Below are 23,284 nucleotides of genomic sequence, written 5' to 3' on the forward strand. Positions count from 1 at the left end.
TGCAGAAACATGGCTGTTCATTACAAGTAAAACATGGGCTTTTAAAAAAAATTAATTTACCTGGATTCTTTAGAAATTAGTTATGATGAGACTTTCCCCACTTGTTTAATTATGCAAAATACAAAAAAACTAAGTTAAGTCTGATCTTCCATCTGAGCTACTTGGGCAAGTGGCTTAATATCTTGTGCTTTTAAATATTTGTAGTTAAAATTTTGTAGGTATCCTTAGTAACTACTTTAGCTTAAGTTTGCTGTTAGTCATGTCAGTGTTTCACTTTGTATAGGATGGCTTCAGAGAATGAATGCTGCTACCACTAGGTCTGCAGGAAGGTATTGTTATTTTGCTGGATCTGTTTATTTGCTTTCTGACTGGATGGTTGGGCAGTTTTTATGATTTATTTTTGAAATACTATCAGAGATAAAAATGTATTTTAAAAGTGGAAGTTAAAGATAATCTTAGCTGAGGCCTTTCCAGATGAGAATGTGCTGATAAGCACTGGACTGGTTCTTCCAGGTCTCTACTGAGAATCTTGTAGGCCAATCCTAGGAGGCACTGGCCTGTGCTGGTCTCACCAGATGCTGCTCCACTGTTAAAGTACTGAAGGTTGAAGAACTTGTGACATGAAACATCAGCAAACCATTGTCATTGTTTTGTACTTTTGTTTTCACTTCTTACCCTCTCTTGTGTGCAGCATTTACTTTTTAAAAGCTCACTTTAGTATAAAAGTTGTATGGATAAAAGCCAGCATCTTTGGGTCTTATTTCCAGGAAATATCAAATATTTGATATTTGATGGATTTTATTACTATGATGAGAGATTTTTGTCTATGGAGAGAAAATGAGATGGTGTGAAATGTGGAAGAATGTCAGACAAAAAGGGTTAAGCTCTAGGAAGGTAAAATGTATCTTGTGAGTGAGAGGAAAGTAAAGGCGAGTACTGAAATGGCTTTAAAACTTTATTTTCACAAGTTTTTTTATTTTAAAAGCTTCTAGCATTAGGAAGTCTAAAATTTGATCTGCTGCAATGGGAATCTGTTTTTTCCTTCCTTCTGACAGGTCGTGACAATGCCTGCGAGAAGACGTCGTACATGTTCCTGCGGAAGGAGCTTCCCGTGCGACTGGCCAACACCATGAGGGAAGTCAATTTGCTGCCTGATAATTTACTGAACAGGCCTTCGGTTGGGCTGGTACAGAGTTGGTAAGTGTAAAAAAAAAAAAAAAAAAAAAAAGTAGATTGACAGTTATTGTGAAACTGATATTGTATGTGTTGTTTTGCTTGCAGCAGAATTGCTGACTTTTTCTGACTCGATCAGTTTTCTACCTTGAATCATTTTATATTGTGTCTTTTCAAATGGAACCTCAACTTAATGTTGAGTGTATTCTCTAATCTGGATCCTAGCTAAGGATTTGTGAGTTAGTAAAAACATACTGTTGTCTCCCAGGTAATTAAAATGAGTCTATAACTTCCAAGGGCAAGTTTTTTAAGCATTCCTTTCTGTATTGCACTCGTGGCTTCTTGAAATGGCTGCTATTTCTCCTTATTCTTCCTTTATTAAAGATAATGAGAAAAAATTAAAACCTCATCTGTTTTTCTCACTGCTTAATCTTTAAAAGCATAACTTGTTATTCAGTGGAAGTTATGGAATGAGTCAAAAATTCAGTGTCATCCAGTAAACAACATTCTCCATTGTAATAAGTAGCATAGATCCAAAGTGATTCAAAGTCTTGCCAGCTTTTCCACAGTAATTAATTTCTAGCCTAGTTGCATGTACAGTGAGACTTAGAGACTGCTGCCTTGGCTGTATTAGCACCAAAAAAATCGTTGTTCCTGGGGTATTTATTGTCCATTTACCTGTCAGTACTTTTCCAAAGACTTCTTGTAAAAATATTTTTTGCAGCATACAACAGAAATCCCTTTGTGAGTAGCAGCTTATTTAACTGTAAAAGTAGCTAATGTTGTAGGCTTTGTTAAATTCAGTCATAGTCCTTGAGCCAAGAGCTTCTGTGCTGACTGTATGGTGACTGCTGGCTTTGGTCTCCTATTTATCAAGCTTCAGACTTGGAAAATATAAATTAAGATGTGTGGTATTGTGTTTGTCTTTGCAAGGTAACAGTGGATGTCTTGATGACCACTTCAAGTATAGTGAAGTGCTTCAAGTGAGTGTAAATGCTGTGGAGCCACAGTCACTTTGTGGCTAAGTGGCAGCTTGCAAGGTTTGAAGGCTTTTTGTGTCTGTCACAGGAAGTTGTTATGCTTGTAGAAAATCATTTGCAGGCCTTTTAGGCTTTTCTAATCTGGTTGACTTGTGAAGCTGTCTTTAATGAAATGGTGACTGAAAAAAAGGAAATAATTTTTATGTAGTGAGTGCAGCATAATACTTCCAGTCCAAATATCTGTGCTGTGGCTTGTGCTTTTGCCTTGCCTGTGCAGAGGTAAACAACATTTGGATCCTTCTGGCAAAGAAACTGAATGGGTGTTCAGAGTGGAGGGCTCCTTCAGAATTTTTGTTGAAGAGGTTGGGGGACTTGTGATGATTTCTATGGCTGCAATAGATACTACTGATTTAAAAAAGGAAAAAAAAAAAAACCAAAACTCCAAATGAAAAAAGCAGTATCAAGTGTTATATGACAACGTGATTCAAACTATCACAACTGTAGACCAATGGTTATCTGTTGGATAGGCTAAAATACCAGGTTGTAATGTGCTGATGGAAGTTTGATTTCAAAGTATTTTCCATAATTTTCTTGTAATTTTGATCCATAATTAACTAAGAGTTTTGTGGAAAGGAGTATCTTCATTATGTAAGAATGTTTTTATCTTATGTCAAAAGTAAGAAAAGTAATTGTAGCATTTTTTCCCTCTGATTATAGGTGTGGACTTCAAAGAGCTTAGTTCTGGTTTTTCTGTTCAGAGGTTTTTAATTGCTTAATTAAACATTTACAAAGTCCTGATGATGAACCTTGGGCAAAATTTACTTATAAATTTATCTTTCAAAAAGACCAAACCAAAGGTTTTATTGAGTATGAAAGACCTTGACTATAATGCAGTTATGGTCATAGCAGGTTTTGAAACATGTTTATAGTTTCTTAACCTATAACTGAGACACCCAGAATGAGATTCCTGAGTTTTATGTAGTAGAATAAACAAATACAAATTTAGTTGTTCAGCTGTTTTGTGAGCCTGTAAAATGAAAAAGCCTCTTCTTGATGCACTTCAAACCTACTTCAAGAAAATCTTTTTTTTGAGGGTCGAATTTCATGATCCTTTTTGTTATGCCATATGCCAAAAGCTTGGCAGTTCATTAATAGGCAAGCAGAAATCTGTTGTGCATTTGCCACAAGTGAGCAATTTAATAAAGCATTTAATGCTTTATTCATTTAAATATATTTATTTGCTAATATTCAATAATTTACATAGTCACAAGCATGTTTTGTTCACTTTTACTATGATTTTACACAGAAAACTTGTTTTTATGTGCTTTTGGTAAGACTCCAAATTAGCTGGAGCTTTAACATTTGAATTCCCAATCTATTCCTTAATGCCAGCATGCCAAAAATTAATACAAAAAGGTCCTAATCTTTAAGAAGGGTTTTGTTAGAATTTTAAATAAAAATAAAGGAAAAAAAAGAAATGTAAATATAGGAAAAAGAAATCAGCCTGTACTGTACTGCAGTACAGCATGGATCCTTTCCCATCAATCCTCTCTGCTTCCAGCCATCCAACATTGTGGATTGCCTGTGTTTCTCACCCCTTGTGGCTCCCTTGGGAGGCAGCCTGGTTTGTTGCTCCCTGCTGCAGGCAAGGCCTGTTCTCTCCTTCTCCAATCCATCTCCCTGGCCGTGCTGGAGGCACTTTGCTTCCTGTGCTTCACTGCCTATCAGATTTTACATCTGGTCGCTTGATTGCTCTTGGGAAAGGTGCTCTCTTGGTTTTTTCCTTTCTGGGCTCCTCAGCCTGATGTGTGCAGCACTGAGGAGAGGCAAGACCAATGTCCTTCCTTTGTACTGCTCAGATACACTTTACTGAAATGGTTTGCTGAGAGTTCACTCCCTGGGTAAAGCCAGCTTCATTCAGCAAAGGTAAAGCATCAGCTCTGTCCTAGTTTGAATTCATAGTTAAATTTATGTGTTATCTTTTGCAAAGGTTAGGGAAAGGAATAAAGTGACTCAAGACAGTTACACAGTTAATATGTTCTGGCTGGGAACTGCAATTGATTCCAAATAGCAGATAGATCAACAATCTTGTTTTCAACTGAAAACCTTGTTTTTAGCTTTTTGAAATCAATGGGCAACTTGCTTGATCCAAAGGAGTGGGCCTTTTCAAGGCCAGCTTTGAGAGGGCACTATAGCTAAAGTGCAGGTAGGATACTGAACATATGGCAGATTTGTTTAATAAGAGATATGGTCACTAATGTGATGAGGGAAAATAGTTACAATAAAACCTCACAATTGATAAGGTTAGAGCTTTTGAAATATCAAAAGTAAGCTTAAGGTTTGCATAGTATGTTACTCAGTTATATATGTAAAATTGACATTTTATTTAGCCCTGGACAAATTTTTGTATTTTTCTTTAGTGATTTTTCCTTACAAAATGCTATATATTTCCATTTCTCTCTTGGGAAAGACCCATTAGAGAAATATGTACAGTTTGGGGATTAATAATTGTTTTTTTCTCTATTTTCTTCATTGAGACTGTGTTAACAAGATTGTGTTACCATGGAGATTTGTTTTATCATTTTAGTGGTTTGGTATTAGAATGATTGTAAAGGAAAATCTAAATGAAATACACATCAGAGAAAAAGCAGAAGTATCTTGTATGAATTCTTTTAAGAAAACCCAGAGCTGGCATTATGGACTTTTGCAGTGCTTTCATATATGAAATGTGTCATTCTGAAATTATTGCATTTGGCAGACTAATGAGAATTCAGTCTATGTGGCAGTAATCAACAGAAAAACAAGGCAAAAAGGGTGCTTGAAAGCAAAGAGCTTGCCCAGTGAATTGTAGTGTATTGTGATAAAAAATTAAACACCAGAAAGACAATATGTTTGAAGGGCATAGACTTTGAGTTTTGCTTTTGATGACTCACCAAGTATAGCAAAATATAACTGGTGTTCTCTTTTTCTCATATGTGCTGGATTTTTTTTTTATTTATATTCTGTATAGTTGTATTGATTTATTAATGATACAGCAATTCATGCATTATTCTGGTACTTTTTTGTTCTTCCTGTCTGGTAATTATATGTGAATTATGTTTCAACATCACAAGGTCTTGCTTTTCATTGCTTGATAAATCCTGTAGTTACCACCTTCATTTATCCCTCTCAGCACCTACAATTTAAATTAAAAAAAAAAAAAAATGCAAGGAAGTAGATGGATTGTATGAAAAGGGAATGACTTTTTCACACACTCTTTCAGAGGAATGAACTGTATTGCTGGCTGTTCACTTGTCCTCAGAGTGTAATGGTGGTAGTCAGAGTTAAGACCAGAGTTAAGAATTTCCTTCTAAACACATTTTTTTTCTTAATTTTTTAAAATTTTGAGCTGTTTAGGAGAGAGGGAGTGGCATGGGGGCCTGAATTTGGTGTACAAACTGGAAATCACACCTGCATAAAAGAAAAAAGTGTACAACATTTGCAGCTCTGAGTTTCTGTTCAGAGACTTAGGACACAGGGTGTTACAACATTCAGATTGGGTGATGTACAGTGGTAGGCACTGAGCAGTGGGTTAGGGTTGTTTGACATGAAGTGACTTTTTTCTAGCTTGATTTAGTCACAGGCTTGGAAGAAATTTGAGTAACTTACATTTGAAGTTCCCCTTTTCTCTGAGCTAACTTGCTGGATACAGTGCTTTTGTTAATGAACTTGACTTCTAAAGTAGTATTTCCTTTACTTTAGAATCAGAGGAGAGACCTCTAAAGGAAAAGCTTTGCCTGTTTCCATAATTTCACCAGTAATGGCAGACAACCAGTCAAATCCACACAGTACAAAAATCAGCACCAGCAGCATTCATTGTTGTTTTATCCTGTGTCTGCACAGGATTGCTGATGTTTAACATTTATTGTAGGAGGTCTGTATTAAAAACAACCTGTTATGTTGTTTCTAAAGTGTGGTGGTGTCTTTCAGAAACAGGACTTTGCTAGTATTTTATGATGACAAGTGGGAGTTGAGGAACATGTACCTTTTTGAGTGAGCATGATCATAATTTAATTGTTGCATGTGAATCAGCCGAGTTCAGGAGTGTGACGGTTGTGAACTGCTGCCATCTCTTAGCAGCATAAAATAATATCTTTTAAAATAAGCAATACTAGAGGTATGAGCTTCATGCTCTACTTGCAAGTGACAAATATTTGGGGGATTTCTGTAATGGTTCCTGATGTTCGCAGGGGACACAAATGCACTGAGGGACAGGAGCTGGTGTTCCTCTGCTGACAATGTCAATGTATTGAAAATGTCAAGTGTCCCTGAGGAATGTCACAGTGACCTGTGGTTGCAGCTTGCAATGGGGGTGGAGTAAATGGCACGTGGTTCTGGAGGGAGTCACATAGACAACAGTGCTGTCCTAAGCTTCACTGTAGATTGAAGTTGCAGGGTGAACAGCCTTGTTAAGCTGGTCTTAACATAGAACTGCTACCAAATGAGCTTATGCACAGGTCATTTTGTTGAGCTGACCTAATCTACTGGGTAGCTGATACTATAAAGGGAGAGGCTTGGCTATTGTTTTATTTTTCCTTATGTAGGCTCTGTGGTTATCTTTTCTCTCTTCTGTTAGTTTTGCTGTTTAGACCTTTCAGTTAGTTGTTTTCATGTGCAAGAAAAGTTTGATTTTTCATCTATCTATTTCACCACTGCTGGGAGTTGGAGCTGTTGACATGAACATCTGAATAAATCTCATTCTTTGATATTGTAGTTTGAGTGGCAGTGCTTGACCAGAAGTGAAGAAGGAAGAGTAACATGAAAGCCCTCCTTTATGTGTGTGATTGATACCCTGTGTAATTTACTTCAGGAAACAGGTCCTGGTTCTGTAGTTCTTAAAGCTCTGTTGATGCTGCTGAATGCATCTTCTCCAGGGGAGATAGCTGCTGCTGGGCAGGGCTGTGTGTGAGGTGGCACAATTTATACTGGTGTTGGGCCAGTGTCCTACAGAGCAGGCTGGCCACCTTCATGTTGAGGGCTTGTGATTTGGGTCCTCTGTGCTGCTCTGAGGCTCTAAGCCTCAGCTAATCTTGAACTAAATATGAACAGGGGAGAGCTGTGTTGTGTAAGAGGGGTTTTTATGAAACCTCGTGTTGTGTCACACGCAGGAGCTGTGGGAGTGTGTGAATGGGTGTGCTCTCCTGGAGTGCTCTGGTAGGACCAGCTTGGTGCAGTCCTGTTATTGTGCCTTTTGGGGAGTGTTCCCTGAACTTTATTTTGGAGGAAAAGTTGGATTGCTCTCTGAGAAATATGGGAACTAACTAAATCTGTACAGAGTGGATGAATGGAACAATCAAAGTACAGGGACAAACTACATGAAATTACAGATGTACTTGTGCAGAAGTTTTGCTTCTGTTAACTTCAGTTTGATTTATATAGCAATTTTCCTGAATTGCAGACTGTAAGGTTATAAGTAATACTTTTAAACTTAATATAATATGTTGTAGTTGCTTTCTTTTCCTTTGTTGAAGCATCCCACTTACCTTTGCAGAGAACTGTGTTCTGTGCATCTATTACTTCTACGTGACATTGTTGTCTTAAAATTAAAGAAATTAAAAAGTATTTTGGGTTTAAGTATTCTAATTATCTTTTTATCATTTTTGCTTATTTCAGGTACATGCAGAGTTTCCTTGAGCTTTTAGAATACGAAAATAAAAGTCCTGAGGATCCTCATGTTCTGGATGAGTGAGTAATTAATTTTTTCTAACCGTCCATTTTAAAAAAATGTGTCTCAAATACCGAGTAGTTTTGTACTACAGGAAAACAGGTACCTTATTTGTAAGGTAGAATATGTATGGCAAAAGCCAAAATTGTAATCTGGAATAGAATGTAGGTATCCAAGTGCTTTTTTAACAATGTATTTTGTATTTATGCAGATTGGTAGTTTAAGAAAAGGCATTAAATGCTTCTTCCAAGGCTATTTGAGAAAACAACATGGATGTGAGACTATACCTCCATATCAGCTACTTAAAACTAAAATGTAATTTTAGTATGCATTGAGCTTAGTGTTCTGTTGTGTATAAAGTATGTTAACATATTAATAATTTGATTTTTTTTTCATTTGGAAATCATTCTAATGTATCAGTCATTGTTTTATCTAAAAAGTTTTTTTAATGGACTTGAATGAGTGGTGTTCATCTTCTTCACAGAATAACATGACTTGAGAAGAAAGGGAAACTTAACCAATTTTCTTTATCAACAGAATCATATTGAAATTGCCATTAGAGTATTTCCTTGAAATGTATATGCATAAAATGGAAAAGAGCCCCAGATGTGAGAGCAGCAGGTGCAACACATGCATCAAAGACTTGAAAATAAAACAATGAAAACACACACACTTGGACTCCTGTCCATCTCTAGGGTCTGTTGTTACCCTGTACCTACAGCAGTCAACTTTGTTTCAGAATATTACTTCTTGCTTTTTTTTTTTTGTTCCGTTAATTAGCTCTCTTAGGGTAGTTTGTTTTCCAGATTTCTTTTTAAGCTCTAAAATCCTGCATGATCAAGCACTGCTTTATAGTGAGTTTCATAAAACCTCTTGCTCTGTTTGTGCACCATGTGGCCTATGCTGTGCAAAAATGGTGTTTTGCCTTCAGCAAATTTCAGATACATTAACTGTCATGTTACATTAGGTTAAATAAGGGCTTTAGGAGGTGCTGCATTTCAAATGTTGTCCTCTTTTGGTTGAGGGCATGTTATCTGAGATCTTGACACTTCAGCTTTTGTTTCAACCAGTACAGGGGAAGCTCAAGTGCAGGAGTAGGAAGTTACCTGCATGGCAGAGGTAGAAGGAGCCATAAGGATTACAGGCTGACTGAATTGTAGTGCTATTGAACAAGGGGAAAGTAACCATTTACTCAGAGTGAGTACTATGCTGGAATGCTGCCTGCAGTTCTGGTACTACCTTTTAAGAAATTAAAACGCTCACTGGCAGTACTGATGTGTAAGGAGCAAGATTTAGAGACTTGGATAGTTCCACCTCTGAATAATGCTGAAGGCATTTGTTAAGACTGGCAAAAAGAGACACTGGAAGTCTGTGTGTGCCAGAAAAATAAGGTTGCTGTAAAAAAGGATAATTGGTTGCTCTAACGGAAGAATTGGAGAATTGAAAAATGTCTGGTTCTTAATAAAGTTGAAAATATGTGCAGGGTAAAAAGTAAAGATTGTCATTTTAATGAGAACAGACAGAAGGCTATAGATCATCCCATTTTAAAAGCTTAGATATAGTTTAGATAGTTTTTAGTGGCATGCTAAGCATGCTCATTTTTTAGAGGGTTAATCAAATCAATTTTTCAACCACTGCTAGCTGTTACATTTTGTGATTCTGTATTTACTGTTTGCTGCTGACACAGGAATTTCTGTTTGTGACTAGTTTATCATCAGGCTTTCATTTATTTGGATTAAGTTACCAAAACTTAGGTGTCTGTTGCCCTTTGAGATGACATGAACTGTCTGAAACACCTGACTGAGCTTGGCAATTTTAACACAGGTCCTCTTAAGCCTATAATGTCCTGGATGTGTGGGTTGAGACAAGGTGGTTATGTAGCTTCTGAAACCATCTTTGGTGTTCTGTATTTAGGTAACTGAATTTCAGCTTTTTATGAACTTCAGAGGTTCAAAGTAGATCACAGTATCATAAATATATATATTTATAAAGGCTAACGAGCAGTTCTCTTGGAGATCTGTTTTTAGAGTCTTATAATTAACTCATGAATTATCTGCTTCTACCATATGGATATGGCATTCTTGATATTGTTTCATGGCAACTGCAAATATTGTTTGTGATGATTTATATGAGTATGGCAGAACAAATATTTCATAATGAAGCAAATATCAATATAATTCAGGATAATTATCTCTTAAAAGCTTTGAAATCTTGCAATTGTTGTGTTCTGTATAATTAGGTACATATAATAAGGATGCATGGAATTTATTGCTACCTATTGAGGTGAAGTTCAGCTAGGGTCTTTGTTAGGATGAGTTGTCTTCTAGACTGCATCTGGCCTGTGAAAAGAGATTTAAAAATGTATTAGCTGATTAAAGAGTAGATTTGTTCTTTTTGGCAGTATTGGATAGGCTATCTAAGATTAGAAAATCAGATTTACTTTCCTGCTCTGGGATGTCATCTATTCCTAACTTACTGAAGGCTATGCTGTTTAATTGCATATTGACCTGTAATTAGAATTTTTTAAATATTCTTTACAAGCTGTTTTTCAAAAATACTCTTAACTATGTCCATATTTATCTTATAATAACCCACAGATAAATGTAACAAATTTCTCAACTCCTGTGTCAATATTCCATGTTGCTGCTGTCTAGTCCTTTTTTACTTTTGTGTTTTGTGGTCAGAATCATATCACTATGGTCAGAAAGTATCAGGAATGCTGGTAGTTAAATGAACTGCTTTTCAGTGGGGAAAACCCCCACATTTCTGAGTTCATTTAAGTTTGCATTAAAGTTTCTGTTCTTTTCTGACTGGATGTATCATTACATATGGAATTTGAGTAATTTATCTGGAACTTTAACTGTCTTGAGGGATGCATAAATAGGAATAGTTCTTCAGCCAGATTGGTTTGCTTAAAGAAACACCTGGAAGATTATAAGGTATGCCTGGTCCTTTGGAGCAAAGCCTTTCTCGTGCAGACAGTATCTGTGGAGTATCTGAGTACCTTGCCCAGAGCAGCCTATAATGAGGAGTTGGAGCAGCTTCATCTCTTGGCTCCTATCCACTGTCTGTTCCTCGTTGGACCAGGAACATTTTACATGTTAATGTTACAGAGTGTATGACTCGTATACAGAAGACCCAGCCTTGCATCCTTTGGCCATCAAATGCCCATCCTTGTCCGAGGCCTGTGGGGTATCAGGTGATTTAGGCATTTCATGATGGCCTCTATCTCTTCTTCCTTAAATAGTGTCACAAGATGTGAGTCTTGCCCAAGTGGAAGTACTTGCCCTTGTTCTTCCTGTACTATCCCAGCAGCTTCTGTTTGGAGCTCAACATGCTGTCCACCTCAGATACTTAAAGAACATGAAGAATAACCGAGCAGTTGGTTTTTGGAAATTAAAGAGTGCCTTGTTGGACTTCCTGTCAGCTGAGATGGACTTCAGTTTCTGTTCTGGCTAATCAGTGTAACAGTAGCAGAGGAGAGAAGGGGTGCTAAACTGATCCTTCAGTGAGGTTGGATATCCACACATGTGCTCTATCAGTGTTGGTAGTAGTTCTTACTGTTTTCTAAAATGGTGCAATGCTTTTATCAGTTGAACAGAAAACTGTCTCCTGACTATTTGTGGTTTTATTGCTGCTTGTCTGGGGAGCCTGCTCTGGTATTCTCAGAGTTTGGGCTCTCTTTCTGAGGAAACAATTTTCTGTATTAGTGTTAGAGATGTCATCCATGTACTGGCACAGCTGTGTGTGAGGCCACGCAGTGAAGTGAGTTGGGAAATGGATGCAGTGGAAGAATAGCCCACTCTGAGCTCTGTGTGGCCAGTTACAGTGTGTGGCAGCAAAGGAAGCAGTGCCCCTGCAATGGAGAGGATGAGTGCTTATAGGAGTAGGTGCAGAGACTAAACTAACATTTCAGAGTGGCTCAACTTCTCTCTGCTCCTAGTATATGAATTGGAGGGCAGATGGATGTTCTTGGGCATTACTTTTTTGTGAACTTTGGACAAAATCCTTTGAAAAGATTTTTTTTCCCCTTGGCATTGTTCTCGTGAAGTGTTTCAGTTTCTCTGTGTCCTTCCATTGGCTAGCAGACCTTATGAAGGCTCACTGCAGCATTACCACATTACTGTCACTGTCAGTGTGGGCATTTGTCAAACGGTAGGATACCTTTTTGGTAACACAAATATTTTTTTTGAGCAGTAGAGGTGTCAGGTGGAAGTTTTTCCGCAGTTCTGCCAAACAGTGTGATAACAGGAGCCCAAAGATAAGGTGTCCACGCTTGGTGAAGGGTGCAAGTGGGCAGAAGTGTTGGAAGTTTTCCAAGATGTCACTATCCAGTAAACACACAGAGGTTGAAGCTGTGTTTCAAAAATCGAAGGGTTTGTAAAACATGCTGTTCACTGTTCTCTCAAAGTACACTTAGTGCAGCCTCTACACCACTGAGTTTCTTTGCTGATTTTTCACTTTGTGACCCTCTCAAGGGAGGGTGTGCGAGGGAGTGTCCTGGAGCTGGGAGCCACTGAGGCCATCAGCTGCCAGCATGTCTGAGATAACACACAAGGAACTTGGTAAACAAGGAGCCTTCCTTTCTGCAATTAAAATAGTGGTTCTGTAAGCAGTCTGAGCTATGTAAATATTGGATTACCTCTGATTAAGAAGGTGCCATTTTGTTACTTTTACATAATGAAATGCTACTGTAATTAGTTTTGAACTTTGGAAGTAGATACACATTCTAGTACAGAAATCTTTCAGAGTGTGAACTTCTACCTCACTTTCTGTTGATACTCAGCTGCCAGCTAGCACTGATTCAAAACAGAGCAGCCGTTCAGAAAAACCCCAAACCATTGCATTTGTTGCATTTAAAGGAGTTTTTTACTCTACTCATCACATTTGTGTTTTTCATCTTTCAGATAATACTATACATAAGAGACACTAAAAACATTCCCTTTGTCTTTATATTGACTTTCTTATGCTTGTTTTCTTGCACTGAATGGTAGATCAAAATGGAATAATATATACAGGTTATTAGGAAGCTAATTAATGAATGTCACAACACAAGTTATTTCTTGTATTTGCATAATTTTTTAACCTTCCTTTATTTAACACTTGTGGTAATGCCTTAAGTATTCTTCTGTTAATACTTAGCTCACTTAACTAAAGTAGCTTCTTATTAATTATTTCTCATTTGTCAAACCAATTGCATTATTTATTCTTTGTGGTTTTGAAAATACACAGAATTGTGGACAAAAGAAAATGGTAAACAGAATTTTCAGAGCTGTTCCGGAGTATTCCCAGTAAATCCCATAAACAGTTTTAAAATTTCTTGATATTCCTTGAGTACAATGAAAGCTTTGTGGCTTTCAGGGGTGTAGCAGGTAGAGGGGCTGTAAGGAATGAGTGTTAGGTTAAGGAGATGTGTTCTGATTTGTGCTCTGCTACTTTGAAATGTGTCTATATTCTTCTTGTGTTTGCTCCTTTAAAATCATCTGCTTGATGAAAACACATGAGTGAACTGAGTTATCATGAAAGATGGAGCAAGAGGTTTGTCATATCAGTGCAATAATGGGGCATTCCTTTATTATATATTTAGTAATATGCTGACTAAGCTTCAGCTATGATTTTGCTGCAGCAGATAAACCTAAGCCCTTTGCCCTTTGGCACGCTCTGTGCATTTAAGCACTTTGGTAGTGGGATATCAGTGAGCAATTTGCCCTCTTGGCATTAGGTATGTATTGTGGATAGTGGAGGTATTTAAAAACAAATAGCAGAGCAAACAACAGGAGAGAATGTTGTCAGTTCTGTTTCAGATGTGACTGTAAACATTACTTCCAGCTCTGCTCTTTACTAGGATCTTGTTGCTCAGAAGCAGAGAAGCAGCACAAGTACAGTCAGGCACCAGTCTAACATCACCTCTCAGAGGTAACAGATCACAGTCAAAACTCAATAAACACTAAAAATGTATAAAACTTTTAGGCATTAAATGTTCCAAGCTGCCCAGTTGGCAAGACTGGTAAGAGAACAGTCATTTTGCACTGTGATAGTATTTAGAATGGGGAATTTGGCAGTTAAAACTTCCCCTTTTCTATGCAACAGAGTAGTGTTGAAAGACTGCTGAACTGTTTGTTAATACACAGGCAAAAATGTGTAGCAGTTTTAGGATCAGGAAAAAACTAGTAAAAAGGAATCCTACATTCCTTTGCAGCTGGCAGGTGTGGAATGAAAATTATTTTGAAAGTGTATCACTTGTTAAGAATGGTTTAGAACAAATTAACTGTCTTGACTAAGTGGTCCTGAAAAGGAAGGAAATATCTGATTTAAATGTGGTGACCAATGATTGGTCTTTTTTACTTTTTTTGTTCTTTCCCTTGCTCATTTGCTGGGGGATTGGACTAGAAGACCTTTCAGTGATTTCTGTGGTTCTTTCATTAGCTGGTGTATATTCTACTTTGGATAAAAATAATTAATAAATTTCTTTTCAGTATTCATTATAAATCTACAAATAATGTTCTGTTTATTTTTTGGAAAATGATCTGTAGAATTGCAGATACAGGCACATCTGAACAAGTCTTCCAGCTTTGCTTTCTTTGGAAAGTTGCATTTTACCATTTGTACTTTCTAAAACAGCATTATGTAAACATTGTAGTGTTAATATTAATTTAGTATTGGAGAATGTAGCAGAGTTGAGTAGTACTGATTTTCTGTGTTTCCACTTTAGATAGCTACTAATAATTGGCATTTCAAGTACATATGGGTTTATATGTGGGGGGAAAAAGGATGAGCACATTGAAGATCATAGGTGTTGAGCTGCCTTGGCAGGAGAAACAGAAATCCTCCAAGCTGTTTCAAAGGAAATTATCTTTAAAAGCTATGGGAGTGTAATGCTAAAAGTTGCCGAGATCCAAAGGAGAGCTCTGTTGTATTCACTCTGCCATCCAGTGGTGTCAGAGGAAACTGAACAGGAGTCACACAATTACACAATGTCTCACAATGTCCTGGGATTTTCACTTAGCCCAAGAGATACCAGGTGAAGGAAATGCATTCAGAGTTCACTGCATGGGTTGAGGTGTTGGGAAGAAAACACAGTTTTTTCTAAGGAAATTATAAAGGGTGGTCAGATATTTTCCTGAGTTTCCTTTTCAATCTCCCAGCTACTGTTAGATGTAGCAGAGGATGACAGTTACTGTAGTGCACATGATCTCAGTGAAAGAGGATCTTTTACTCTCCATCAATGTTGAAGAAAGATTGGTTTAATTTCAAGGAATATTTGGGGCTCTAAATGCTTTACAGGTCTTGTGAGTGAGAGGTTGATCAAATACTTCTCTTTAAATAGGCTTGTTTAGGTATTATATTTTTGTATTTTCCCTCTGTTATTTTTTTATTGACTGGGAGTCATAGTAAACAGATAATATGGTTATACTGTTGTTGAGTTTTAATTTTATTTCTAATAACCTCTTTCTGATTTTGTTTCCTCCAGCTTTTTAGATGTTTTAATTAAAGTCAGGAACAGACACAATGACGTGGTTCCAACCATGGCACAAGGGGTGATTGAATACAAGGAAAAATATGGCTTTGATCCATTTGTTAGCAGTAACATCCAGTATTTTCTAGATAGATTCTACACCAACCGCATCTCCTTCCGTATGCTTATTAACCAACACAGTAAGTAGTTGCTTTTCTCTTCCTTGAGAACTCATTGGTAATTGCTTGTACATCTGAAGATGATTTCTTTTGTATTTTTTTTTTTCATTCTCATGCCTATTCTGTGCTAATTATGGCAAAAGATATACTGGCAACTAGTTAATTTGATGCTTTGCAATGATAATGATAAGAAATGAATCCAAAACACCAGTGTGCTTTCTTTTAGAATTGTCAGTCTTTGTTTAGTGTGGCTGTCACTTTTTAGTCTTATTGACTGAGATGGCTTGTGAAGTGATACATTAAGTATTTTTGGGTAATAGTAAAGTAGCTGTATCTCCCTATTCACAAAGCTTTCAACATAGTTTGTAGAGCTTATATTTATTTCATAATGAAATGCAAAGATGCTTTAAATTTTGAATAGGTTAGGTGCTATACATGTTGTTTTTTTTTAGCAAGTTTTCTAGACTTTCTTGCCTTTTAAAGAGGTTAAGTGTTTCTAACTAAAGTTTTAAATTATGTCTCTTGCCTTCCCTTGCTTCCTATTTCCTATTGATGGATAAATGCTGGAATTAGTCATCCTTTGTCATTAGGTTCTGTTTCATTTGTTGTTACTAATAAACTCACTTTTTTATATTCGTATTACAGAGTGAAGGGAGTTACTTGCACAGCTCCTATTAACCAGTATGTGCAACCATGCAGAAAGTGATCTGTGTAAAGTTAAGGACAGTCTTCTGGTCTGCTTTAGTGTGTCTTGTGCCTTTTAGCTCTAGAGCTTCATTCTCTGCTCAGTATTCTGCTTTTCTGAGCTCTTAGAAATTGTTGTATGCTACAGGTGATGTGGATGCTGGAGTATGAGGTGTTTTACTACAAGTTGTGTGTCTTTCTAGTAACCTTTCATGTGACTAACAAATGCCTTCCTCTGTGTGTGTACAGATAACTTGAATGTGGCAAAGCATACAAAATGAGATGAATGTACAGCTTTTTCTTTACTTGCACCTGGGCAGAGAGCTGACAGACATAAAACCAAGTTAAAAGGCTTTCATCTAAGAGTTCTAGCAATAGAGTACAAACATTGTCCTAATAGAATTCTTGGGCTGAGTGCTAGCAAAATTTGCACTTATTCTAAAATATTAAACTTGATTAATTGAACTGAACTAGCTTTTCCTATGGATCCTCCTCTTTAATTGGAGCTTAAAACCGCTTGTAGATGCTTAAAGTTTGGTTAACCTTGTATAATGTCCGTGTGTTAGCAGTGTTAGTGGTCTGTCTGTGATGGCAAATATTAATCTTGAAGCACTGGAGAAAAAGATAATTGGAAAGCAGAATGCAAACCCAAGTTTTTATATAGTTTGCATTTCTGTTCCTACATTCTTGGCAGAGTGTTTCCTGCAGTGCTGTTCTGCAGGACACAGTGCCCAGTGTCTGAAAGAAAAGCTTTCAGGTCTAGACTTTTGCTCACCTGGTGCTGCACCTGCTTCATGTCAGAGCTCACTAACTTGCTAAAATGACAGAAAAAGACTCCTGAAATAAAGTACAAAACCTTTCTACTTCTTTGAGAGTCTTCTTTAAACTCTTGGTGAGGGGTCTAGTGAGTACCAGACCCTTCTACAAAGAGGGAGTAGGGATCAAACTGCTGAGATCCAGTGAGAAAGTCGAATGAGTGAGTGAGACCTCTGTGCCAGCTGTGAAATTGCAGCTTAGGTGAGTGTAAAAGGCTTTTGATGGTGCCTTACAGTTCCACAGTCCTTTTTACTGTAATGTTTTCATTGTTGTGAGTGCTTCTGTTCTGACATAACAGCACAAATGAAGTGTCTTACATTGTAATTTTATCTAATTTTTTATAATGTGCTTTGAAATTTAGGTTTTCACCTCAGTCCTCCCACATCACAAATTCTGTTTTAACTAGTCTTAAGTGTAAAAACTGAAATTAAAAAAAAAGGAGGGAAGATGAGCACTTAGAAAAGTAGTCTTCTTAAAGAGGATTCTGGCATTTTGCTGGAGTATCTTTTTACTAAATAATGCAGTATCCAGTAAATCTCAGATACCATCAGATTGAAACTTTCTGGCCTGCCTCAAGGGTAATAAATAATTTACTACCATTTCTTTTTTGTTTTAGCACTTCTGTTTGGTGGAGATATTAATCCTGCTCATCCCAAACATATTGGAAGTATTGATCCTAATTGTGATGTGGCAGAGGTGGTTAAAGGTAAGATGAAGTTAATATTTTTGTGACTGAAATCCCCCAATTTAAAATATTCAGAAGGATTTTATTGAGATACAAGAAACTGAAAGTGATTTAAATCCATTTCTTTTCTTGTTTTATTAAATGAAAATTCTGCTCACAATGAAGCCCTGGGCTTACTGAGACTTTCTAATGTCTTCATTATTGAGAAGAGAGAAATTTTTGGTCTGTTAACAGAACTAAAAAAGCAATTTGATTTTTAACAGTCTATAGTCTGTACTTTTAAATATCAGATGAAATGTCTAAATGTTTTATTAAACTTTAGATAATTTCTTCCTGAAATACTTAGAAACAGGTTCTCATGTCCTGTTTTTGTACCACATGCTGGTATTACAGAAAACTGAGAGTAAGTGAAATTTCCATTTTGTTTAGTTTTGTTTAGCTAGGCCTTTCATAAAAATGTCCTCAGGTGTACAGATATTCCAGTTAAACTCCACTTTGCTCTGATCATACCACAGCTTGTTTTGTCTCCTGCAGAAGACATGGATGTTGTGGTTGTACCTGACTGATCTGGCACAGTCACACTGGAAGCCCTGTTTGCTCTGTGTTGTGAAAGCTTTCAGAGTGTTAGCAAGGAGGCATGAGCCAATGCTGGCTGCTTCAAGAACTTCTCTATGGAAGGTTCACACTCTGGGAGTATCCATTTGCAAATGCAGGTCTTGCTGTAGGACAGGATTGCAGCCTCTGTCCTTTGCTGCTGTTTGTGCAGCTGCAAAGGATAGGCAGAATGTGCTTCTCCCCTTCACTTTCTGCCAGCCTTTGGTGAAGTGAGAGGGAAACCTTTCTTATCTCAAAGTCTGACCTGTGATAGCTCACTTTGTAATGCTTTTTGCAGCTCTCTTACAGCTTTTTTTCTAGCTCTTCTTGGCTCCTAAGGTGACCTTTTTCAGCAGCTTTTTTTTTTTTCTTTTAATTTACCTTACTCCATTTTGATCTCAACATTTTATATGTTACAGCTGTGTTGGTTGTTTAGCTTTGCCTTCTAATAGCAATATTTGAATCAATTTTGATTGTGAGACTCACAGTTGCTGCCTTGGACAGGGGAGTGCATAGTGTCAGAAGGTGCTAAGTCCAGTTTTCAAGCAAGTAGCTAAAATAGATCATACACAACACTGACTATAAAAGGGCAGAGCAAACAGTGTCCAGTGTTGCCTTTCAAAGAAACAAAATGTCCTTTAAGACAGGGGCTGTATAGTCCTGTCAAGGTGATTGTGGCCTTTTCCTTGTAGAATTGGTGGAGGGATTAATTTAAGTTCTGTATGCTGGCCTGGCTCCCAAATGTTCTGGTTCACAGGCAGCATTCTGAATAGTTTATCAGTTAAAAATGTTGATTTTGGTTCTGTGTATGGCAGCTATAAGCCCTGTATGCCCTTCAGACAATGAAGAAATGATTTAAACAGCCACTTCTTGCTTCAAGCAGCTACACCAAGTGTTGTGTCTGTGCTGCCTGAGATGGCTTTTTCTGTCTTGCTAACTGTCCTACAATAAGAATTTTGAGCTGATAACAAATTCAGGTTTTTTCCTGGAGCCAGGATTTTAGATTTACCAATAGATTTCTCACTGTTATTTCTTCTTAATCTCCATCCACACCATGAAGCATGCTTTGAACTTCACAGTCTCTTCCACAGTCTTAGGACTCTGCCAAAGAGTTGGCTTTTAGAGGAAGGTAAAATGTTAGACTGCATTCAGACTGTTTGACCTAGAGCTGCTAAGAAACCAGTAAGAAATCTTTGAAATACAGAATTGCAGAATGGGTCAGGTTGGAAGAGAGCACTGCAAGTCATCTGGTCCATCCTCCCTCCCTGCTCAAGCAGGGCCATCCCAGAGCCCAAGGCACAGGATTGTGTCCAGATGGTTCTTGAACATCTCCACTGAGGGAGACTCCACACCTTCTCTGGGCAATCTGTGCCAGTGCTCAGTCACTGCACAGGGAAGAGATTCTTCCTCATGTTCAGGTGGAACCTGCTGTGCATCAATTTCTGCCTCTGGTCCTATTGCTCAGCAGCACAGAAAAGAGCCTCCAAAAGGCTCCATCCTCTTGGCACCTCCTCCTCAGGTGTTCTTAGGCATTAATGAGGTCCTTGCTCAGTTTTCTCAGGGCTGTACAGGCTCACCTCCCTCAGTCTCTCCTCATCAGAGAGATGTTCCAGTCCCTTCATCATATTCCAGTGCTCCCCTGGTCCCCTCCAGGGTCTCCATGTCTCTCCTGTGCTGAGGAGCCCAGAGCTGGGCCCAGCACTGCAGGCTCCCCTCAGTGGGCAGAGTGGAGGGGCAGGATCCCCTCCCTGCCCTCTGGCAGTGCTCTCCCTGCTCACCCCAGGATCCCAGGGGCCCTCCTGGCCCCAGGGCACTGCTGGCTCAGGGACAGCTCCTTGTCCCCCGGGACCCCCAGGCCCTTCTCTGCAGAGCTGCTTCCCAGCAGGGCAGCCCCAGCCTGTGCTGTGCCTGGGGCTGTCCTTCCCCAGGGCAGGCCCTGCATTTGCCTTTGCTGCATTCCAGACCATTCCTCTGCCTCTCTCCAGCCTGTCCAGGCCCTTCTGAAGGGCTGCAGAGCTCTGGGGGTTTCAGCCTCCCCTCCAGCTCTGCCATCACTGAACTCACTGAGGAGCCCCTGCCCCTTCCTCCAAGGCACTGATGGACAAGTTAAACAATCCTGGGCCCAGTATTGAACCTTGGGGGGCACCACCAGTGACAAAGCATAACTTAAACTTGCTATCTGTGTCTGAACAATGTGTGATTTGAGCTATGGGGAAGTATTTCTCAATTCAGTGGGAAAGAATGAATAATCTTATCCAGCTTTTCCCCCAAAACACCTTGAAAATTAAGTACTGTAAACAGTATTGTGTTTGGAAAACCTGAATTTATAGCTACAGTGTCATCCTTTTTTATTGGAGATGGAAAAGAACAAATATTAAATTGTGATCAGGAAATAAAAAACAAGTAGATTTTGTGGTCAGCCTAAGATTATATCCTTCTGGTTTTCAAGCCCCAAACAAAGAAGAAAAATAGCTTCTCTCCAGCACTGTTCTTTTCTTTATAGAGCTTTAGATAGTTTTCCCTTTCCTGACAGCTGAGCTGTGAGTATACAGAGTAGAAGGGATTAGATTGAATACCAGCTTCATGCTTGTAAACTAGTGCTCAAAGTGAGTGTTCTGTTTATAGCCTTTCACAGTGAGGATGAACACTGCTGATCATTGCTAGAAGATTTTGATAAAACAGTATTTGTTCTGTTGTTTTGTAGATGCTTATGAAACAGCTAAAATGTTATGTGAACAGTACTATACAATGGCACCTGATCTGGAAGTTGAAGAATTCAATGGTAATTATGAAATGAATTTAACTGATGTATGTAAGAAAATACATTTCTGGTATCTGTGATTTCTGGTTTTGTTAATTGTAAATTATAATTTGAACTATGCAGTTACTTTTGTTCTAATGTGTCTACATGGGCACTGGAATTATAGTTTGTCATCATGATGCTTACTTCTTTATGCTGAAGGCAGACTTCTAGCTGCTAAATTCACTATGACTTTAAAGAAAATAAACCAAGACTCCTCATAACTGAGAAGGAAACATGCAGGCCTTCTTAATCTTCCAAAAGAATTGAAACTTGTTTCATTCCAAAATGTGCTTATAAACCCATGAATTCCATTGGCACTCTCAACAGAGTGGTGAGCCCTTCTATGTGAGATGGCAAAATTGGATTTTTTATTAGGTAGTCTGTTTTAAGTCCTATCATAAACTTCTCACATGAAAATCTGTTTCAAATTGATTGCAGACATGAAAATTGGATGACACAAAACTGATGAGACAGGCCTTGTCAGCATATTGACTGCTTTTTGTTTATTATTTTATTGACAAAAGGGAGCTTACCTTTTTTTTTAGTTAAAAAAAAATTTCCTCAGTGATCCTCTCCCAGATTTTGAACAGCAGCCAAACATAAGACTAAGATAGTTCCAAACTTCAGCAGAAGAATTGCAAAATCTCAGAAGTAGGTAACACTCAATGGGAGAGTGTGATATATGGAATTTGTGTTGCTCAAAGTCCTGAGTAGTGTAGAATTATTTCTGTGCACAAGGTGATACTGTCAGCAGTGATGCATTGCCACCCATTTCTACCAAATCCAGAGGACCTGACCTTCCCCTTTTAAACTGAGTGATTCTAGAGATAAAAGTACTGACTGTTGCAGCAGAGGAATCAATCAATGCAAAATTCATCTGAAGGCATAAGTTAAAAGATCCAACAGTAGAGAAGCAAGTTGCTGTGAATAAAGTGAATAAAGAATTACCTGTTTCCTTTAAGTCAGCTTGTTATCAATATGAGGAAAACAACTTTGCAAATTACCTCCCAAGAGCAACAATAACTCATATTCTACCTCTGTGCCTCAAACAAGCGTGAGTCAGTTTCTTTGGTTTTGGTGAAGCACAAGGGAATGGGACTGACAAAATTAACAAAATAAAGTATCAAGGTGTCTTGTAGAGCATTACTTTGGTCTTCTCCTTTTCCTAGCAGTTTTTACTGCCATGTCTCTGAAAATAATGGCTGGGATTATTACCAGCCCTCAGTGCCAGAAAGAATGAAGTTGACTCCAGCCATGTTTTTTGTGCATATTTATATCTTCCTGGAATTTATGAAACAGACAGTTTGAGACTTCCCTTCCATCTGAACTTCTGCTCAGTCTGACTCTGTTACTGCATAATTTAATGCCAGTAGATATTTGAATGTTCAGGGATGACTTCATCTTCAGCACCAGAACTGCCCTGGAATGTATTAAGTGCAGCTATATTATTTCCTGCCTAATTCATCAGTGAGCACTCCGGCATTCAGAGCTGTGCCAAGCCATACCCCTCTGCTGAAACACTCTCAGTGGAACAGCAGTGGACAAACAATCCAGTGATGGTTTGGAATATGGAAGCTGTGATATTGTTTGAAGTACATTTGAAAATTTTTATGAATACTTACATTTTGTGTGTTTTGATGAAGAGGAAATATGTAGTTGTTTTTAGAATAGTTAAACAGTGGGTTTTTCTTCCCTTTAAGAATCTCTTTGTGCAGCAAATATTATGCCTAAGTAGTATGTGAGCTTGTGAAAGTTTCCCACTTAAGTAGGCAAGTTTTCTTGGTTAGCATACACTGTTTTATGAAACCCACCACTACTTAGTGAAGCTTCATATCTAAACAAAGTCTGCTGACTGGATGGATTTGAAGATCATAATTACAATGTGTTCTTTCAGGTGATAGCAGTGACTAAAATTTCTATTTTTACTTCATGGAACTAATTTTGAGCTGGGAAAATTAGAACATGCTTACATATTTGTCTGTGCCTACATGTTCATGTTATTCTGGTAAAGGGCAATGCTGCAAAATACTGTTTTGAAGAAAAATGATTTGACATTTTTATTTCTTTTTTTTTTTTAGCTAAAGCTCCAAACAAGCCCATTCAAGTAGTCTATGTACCTTCTCATTTGTTTCATATGTTATTTGAATTATTCAAGGTAGGTTGCACTTGTTAACATTTGGGAGGGTTTTGTGATCCTGTTACTGTTGAAA

The 23,284-nt window shown here is 37.9% G+C and overlaps 1 protein-coding gene across 1 annotated transcript in view; it reads left to right on the forward strand.

Moving 5' to 3' along the window:
• PDK3 (pyruvate dehydrogenase kinase 3) overlaps positions 1-23,284 on the forward strand; it is a 50,657-nt gene that overhangs the window by 17,645 nt on the left and 9,728 nt on the right. The window contains exons 2-7 of the mRNA XM_079323242.1: positions 1,056-1,197; positions 7,806-7,877; positions 15,329-15,513; positions 17,609-17,698; positions 20,976-21,053; positions 23,153-23,229. Coding sequence (XP_079179368.1) covers positions 1,056-1,197; positions 7,806-7,877; positions 15,329-15,513; positions 17,609-17,698; positions 20,976-21,053; positions 23,153-23,229 — 644 coding nt within the window. The remainder of the gene's footprint in view (positions 1-1,055; positions 1,198-7,805; positions 7,878-15,328; positions 15,514-17,608; positions 17,699-20,975; positions 21,054-23,152; positions 23,230-23,284) is intronic.

This window comes from Erithacus rubecula (assembly GCF_903797595.1).
Source record: "Erithacus rubecula genome assembly, chromosome: 1".
NCBI lineage: Eukaryota > Metazoa > Chordata > Aves > Passeriformes > Muscicapidae > Erithacus > Erithacus rubecula.